This window comes from Neophocaena asiaeorientalis, unplaced genomic scaffold (genome assembly GCF_003031525.2).
Source record: "Neophocaena asiaeorientalis asiaeorientalis breed wild unplaced genomic scaffold, Neophocaena_asiaeorientalis_V1.1 scaffold798, whole genome shotgun sequence".
Lineage (NCBI taxonomy): Eukaryota > Metazoa > Chordata > Mammalia > Artiodactyla > Phocoenidae > Neophocaena > Neophocaena asiaeorientalis.
The window spans coordinates 2,888,147-2,894,216 of NW_020173042.1; the positions used below are offsets into that span (position 1 = coordinate 2,888,147).

Genomic DNA, 6,070 nt, shown 5'->3' on the forward strand with positions numbered 1-6,070 from the left:
TCTAGGGTGCTGGGGTCATTCAGTGGTTACTTTTTCCTGTATATTTTGTGTAATGTAAAACATTTTGTATATAGCACTTCTAATGCTTTTATAAGAATAATGATTATCATAATGAAAGAGGTCCTGGAAAGGAAGTCAGGGAGCCTCTTGCTTTGGTTTTCTCACTCGCAGTGTGAGGCTAGTATACACTTTACCAAGTTTACCTAAGCTGTGGTGAGGCTCAAATGAGGGAAGGTCTTAAGAAGTGCTTTGAAACATACTGCAAGCCTAAGAAGAAAGTGTTGATGTAGTAGGTGCAGGAGAATTACTTGTTGATCAGTTAAACAGTTTCCTGGATGTTACTTAAATGATGCTTCTCTTCAGTCAAGACTGGGCAGTGGCTGTTTCTTCACTTCCATTTTGGTTGCCTGTGCTGGGGGGAAGCTAGCCTGAGACTGCAATTTGGGAAGCAGTGAGAGAATAGAAGTACGTGTGGGCAGAGACTGAAAAAAAGTTTGATGCAGAAAATATCAGGGTGACATATATAATGTGACCTATATAATGTGCTGACTTCTATCAGCAACTCAGGCGAGACAACCAGTTTTATGTATATGAGGAATTATAACAAATTGGAAAGGCAGGCACATTCCTGGAGAGATTGGTTTAAACAGAATTCAAAATTAAGGATGTATGTAAAGCTATGTACATCAAATCAGTTCTTGGCTTTGAGGTTATAGTTTTAAAAAAATTATACAAGAAAAACAATATCTGCAAGCCAACCTCAATGAGTAAACAGTAGAATAAAACAATGAACAAGAATAGTTTAGTCAATCATTTTTTATTATTAGTCAGTAAGTAATAATTTGGGATGTTTATGCCCCCAGGGAGATTTGTGGGGCTGAGACAAGGATCTGAGGAACAGCAGGGAGCCCTTCTTATGCTACTTTGTTCTTGGCCGGTCATTACAATAACCTGGGGAGCTAAAAAAAATATTTATGTCGGGGCTCACCCTGGCATGATTTGATTCATCTGGGGTGGGGCCTAGATGTTTTGTTTTGTTGGTTTTTTTTTTTTTTTTTTTTTTTTGCGGTACGCGGGCCTCTCACTGTTGTGGCCTCTCCCGTTGCGGAGCACAGGCTCCGGACGCGCAGGCCCAGCAGCCATGGCTCACGGGCCCAGCCGCTCTGCGGCATGTGGGATCCTCCCGGACCGGGACACGAACCCACGTCCCCTGCATCGGCAGGCGGACTCTCAACCACTGCGCCACCAGGGAAGCCCAGATGTTTTTTGTTTTTTTGTTTTTTTGTTTTTTATTTTTTTTTATTTTTTCTTTTGTTTTTTTGTTTTTTTTGATGTTTTGTTTTTTAAAGTTCCCCCAAGTGATTCTAAAGTGCCTGCAAGTTTAGAAGATCATAGAAAGAGAAAGTGAATTATTGGACTGGAAATGACCAGTTAGCCTGCTTTCCCAGAACAGGGAGCTGTGGATTGAAGATGAAAAAAAGGATTTTTGAATCCACAATGGGAAGTCATAATTTGATTCTAGAGGCAGGACTCGGAAGGAAATAAGGCTATGGGAATGGTTGCTGAAAAAGTTCTGACTGATCTCAGTAGTTAAGTTAGGAGCTCCAGAGGCAGCATTCATTTCAGCTGTGCCCACTGCAGGCTCTGTCCAGAGACCTGGTATGGACAGGACGCTGCACGAGCACAGGTGGGAACAGTACCAGTGCCTGCACCGCCGTCCTCCCTAACCTCCATCATGGTGAGGCCAGCACCTCTGTGTAAGAGCAGTTTGCTGAAGAACCGAAAGGGACTGTGGTGACGTCATTACCAGCTCAGATTTAACAATAATACACAGTTCTAATACCTTATTTGTTGCTTTTAGAAAAACCAGTATTATTCTGCATGAACACTAGACAATTTTGAATGAGTTTTGACCATTTATAATAATCAGCCCAGGGACTTCCCTGGCGGTCCAGTGGTTAAGACTTCGCCTTCCAATGCAGGGGGTGTGGGTTCGATCCCTGGTCGGGGAGCTAAGATCCCACATTCCTCGCGGCCAAAAACCAAAGCATAAAGCTGAAACAGTATTGTAACAAATTCAATAAAGACTTTAAAAATGGTCCACATCAAACAAACGAAAAAAAACCCCAAACAAACAAACAAAACAAAAAATATATATAGTCACCTAAATGTTGAAGGGTTGCCCACTGAGAAGATTCGAGAGGCTGTACTGCAGTTATCACCAACATAAAACATGTCTTCTGCATAAAGGATTTCTGAGCCCTGGTCCCTGTGTTTAGGACTGTCGAGTAGCTTACTCAGTCACCAAGACGTCACATATCGAGGAAAGTGCCATAGAGTCATTAAGAACTGAAGAGAACTTCACTCATCTACTGTGTCGAGACTTGCAAAGAAAGTGATAGAATGCCTATTTGAAGTAGGCTGAGAATAAATTCAAGAGGGAAAAAGTAGTATTTTCTCCAAACTTTGCATAGGTATAAAGCAGAAATTTTCAGAAGTCACTGAGAAAGAGAGGGAGAGGGAGAGAGGGAAAAAAAAATACGTGTGTGTGTGTTTGGGCATTTAAGTTTGAATTAAAATGTTGGCAGAAGGTGGATCTGAAAAAGGCAAGGATATTGAAAGCTCATTAGCAAGAGCAAATTGACCTTAAAACTGTATAATACAAAATATCTGACTGTGTTCCCCACATGAACACTTTCTGCGTCTTCTAAGTAGTCTGGGAGTTTATCACCTTACCCCCAGCGACCCTCCCCTTCACATAGTCTTGCCTCTGATTTTTAGTTATACTTAGGATGTCAATGACTCTGAAACCTAAGGTATTATCCTTCCTTGGAGGTTGGCATAAAGCATCCTAAAGTGAAGATAAGGAAGTTGTAACCATGGACATGTCAGTGGGTGAGGAGAGCTTGAAGATTACATTGCAGTCCTTAAGCCTGCTTTTTAAACTAAGCAAGGAGCGACACTGAGGGAGAAGTGCAGATCTGGTTACCCTCTTCACTTAGCTAAGCGTGAATCTAGAGGGTTTCTTCCTCAAATAAAGCTTGTAGTTGTTGAAAGGACACGGAGTGCACAGGGAACACCAGGAATTAGGGAGTGGCAGACACGTGTGTTAGCGCTCCCCAGAGAAACAGAACCAAAAGGATATATAGAGATATATAAAAGGAGATTTATCAGAGGAATTAACTCATGCAATTATGGAGGCCAAGAAGTCCTATGATCTGCCAGCTGCAGGCTGGAAAACCAGGAAAGCAGTGGCGTAATTCATTCCAAGTCCAAAGCCCCAAAACCAGGAGCACCGATGTCCAAGGGCAGGAGGCGATGGCTGTGACTGCTCAAAGGAGGAGCAAATTTGCTCTCCCTCTGCCTTTTTGTTCCACTCACGCCCTCAGCGGATTGGATGATGCCCGTCCACGCTGGTGAGGGCATCTTCTCTAATCAGTCTTGGATTAAATGCTAATTTCTTCTGGAAACGCCCTCACAGACACCCAGAAGTAACATTTTACCAGCTCTCTGGGCATCTCGTGGCTCAGTCAAGTTCATGCATAAAATCAACCATCACAACACATAAATGTTCTGGCATTTTTGAATGCCCTCTCCTTTGGCCTCTCCTTTAGTCTAATACCCTGTCCTAAGCAGAAGCTATCTAATTCCTAGGTGAGGAGATGAGAAGCAGCCCATTCCCACCTGAGAGACTGAGGGCCCAGCCCCGGGTCCTTCCCCTACGAGAAATGTTTATTAACAATGATACTTGACATCTATAATCCACTTCATCCAGTTGCTTTCTCCTCCTCAGAAAGTTAGATAACTGCCTCAGAGTTACTCAGTAACTCACAGAAACAAGTCTGAGGACTGGACACCTCTCCCAGTGAGGGTCTCTCCCACCCTCGCATCTCTCAGCCCCATCAGCCTGTTGGTCACTGGAGTCCATGGTCCATGGACAGCAGCCCCCTCCTCGTGCCCTTCTTGTTTTCCTTCTGGGACGTGTCCCCCAATCCCCCCATTCACCATGCATCTGCTGTATCCACTACTGGTTTTTGTGACCTGTGGTTGCTAGGGTTGGCAGTTATAAGATAATGCTAGTACCACGAAGCCTGTGCATTTAAATCCTGTTTGAGTTGAGTAGCTTTGCTCATATCTCATGACAGTGAACTGAACTCTGGCTGCCAGGGGTGAAAGTACGATGGCTCTGTGTGTGCAAAATTCACCCTCTGTGAAGGAGAAACGTAAAGTGGATATACTATGTGGTATCTTATTGTGTAAAAAGAGAAGTAGTTATAAGTAGTTTAATGCTTAGGAAGGGAAGTAATTTTAACTACTTTATATTGAAAAGATAGCTTAAACCCTTGGGACTAACCTAGCTTCTCTTCCACCTCTAGGAAGGAGGGAAGATGTTGATGATGTATAGGTCAGAATGTGTGCTCTGAAATGTGTCTCACGGGTGGAAATGAGTTTACTTGGAGCTTTTCAGAGCTTTTACTTGCCAGTTTCCTCTAATGATAGTGACATGATATTTACAATCGGGGGCAGCCTATGGCCAAGGAACAGAGGGAAGAAAATCACTGACTTCTGGGAACATAACCTTTGCTAACCTGTAAGCTCCTTGAGAATAGTATTAAGTCTGTGAGATACTCATTCTTTATCCTGGAAGTATGCCTAGCAGAGAAAGTACTTGATAACTGTCCTTCTGAGTACGGTGCTCTAAGTACATGTCTCACTTGGACCAATAATGCCCTTTCATGTACTAAATGCAGTGGAACAAAAGAGTACTAGTCTGGGGTGGCTCTCTGGAAGGTCTGCCTCTACACAGGGCGATAATCAGCCTTGGAGATCTCTGTCTTAACAAGATAGGGACTAGTCATTTAGGAAGACAGACACTATTTTGAGGATAATTACAAGGACTTACCTTTTGGAGGTAATTACTTTTGTTGGGTGCCTATAATCACTGTTCTCATTTGATTTGTAACTGTGGAATAGACATTATTTTCTTCATTTATATATGAAGAGACCAAGTGAAGCTCAGAGAAGTGGAATTGCGCACAGTTACAGCTAATGAGTGGTGATTTGGGAATTTAAACTCAGGTATATCAAACTGCAAAGCCCACCCGCTGCCCAAGCAGCAGCTGGCACATAGTAGGTGCTCAGTAAATATTTGTGGAATGAGTGAATGAGTTTTCCCCTTCCCATTGCTTCTCCATCAGCCTATCTTGTCCTCTCCCCCGCTCCTCCTCTGACTTGGCCTGACGTTTCAAAGTGACGTTGACTTACATTTAAAGGTTCTGCTGTTAAAATACTGTGAGTGCACCTTACCTGGGAGGAAGAGTGTGGCCCTCTTCTGACACAGACCAGGTCACTTCTCTGTCATCCAGGCCAATGCAAAGGCCTGGAGTTGATCCAGGTAAATTTGGATTGAGAAGAGGGAGAGTGGGGAGGTGAAGGCTGCAAAGGAGTGAGGCAAGAGGAAAGGCCAGAACAAAGAGTCTGGAGACAATTGCCAATTTTTCAAAAGGGTCAGGTCCTTTGGGATGGGATCCCCAATAAATATTAGCCGAATTAACAGAAATCCAGCCCCAGGGCCCGCCTGCCTTGTTGGGGACTCTAGGTCAGGCAGGTATGAGAGGCATACCCGCGCAGGGTCACTTTGGGGGCGGCGGTGGTCCCCTGGCCCCGGAGCGGCCCCGTTGGTCCCCGCAGGCGGGCAGGAGCTCGGAGGCCATTGGCTGGCGCGCGGGCGGCGGAGGGGCGGGGAGCGCCGCCGAAGGGGACTGTTTGCTCCTACGGGCTGTAGATGGAGCTGTCCGGCCCCGGCGAGGGGGAAGGCGCCTGGAAAACGTTCTTCTTCTCCCTGGCCGGCCCGAGCGGGGAACAGCGCTCCCAGGATGCAGTTTGTGTCAACACGGCCGCAGCCTCAGCAGCTGGGCATCCAGGGCCTGGGGCTGGACAGCGGGAGCTGGAGCTGGGCGCAAGCTCTGCCCCCGGAGGAGGTCTGCCACCAAGAGCCGGCGCTGCGCGGGGAAATGGCCGAGGGAATGCCGCCCATGCAGGTGGGTGCACCCCCGCCGGCGCCATGGCC

The 6,070-nt window shown here is 45.7% G+C and overlaps 1 protein-coding gene across 1 annotated transcript in view; it reads left to right on the forward strand.

The window, feature by feature from the left end:
- Positions 1 to 5,756: 5,756 nt before the first annotated feature.
- The window catches only part of LOC112398348 (zinc finger protein 212), a 46,753-nt gene continuing 46,439 nt past the window's right edge, over positions 5,757 to 6,070 (forward strand). Inside the window, exon 1 of the mRNA XM_024742839.1 lies at positions 5,757 to 6,041. Coding sequence (XP_024598607.1) covers positions 5,877 to 6,041 — 165 coding nt within the window. The 5' untranslated portion in view covers positions 5,757 to 5,876. The remainder of the gene's footprint in view (positions 6,042 to 6,070) is intronic.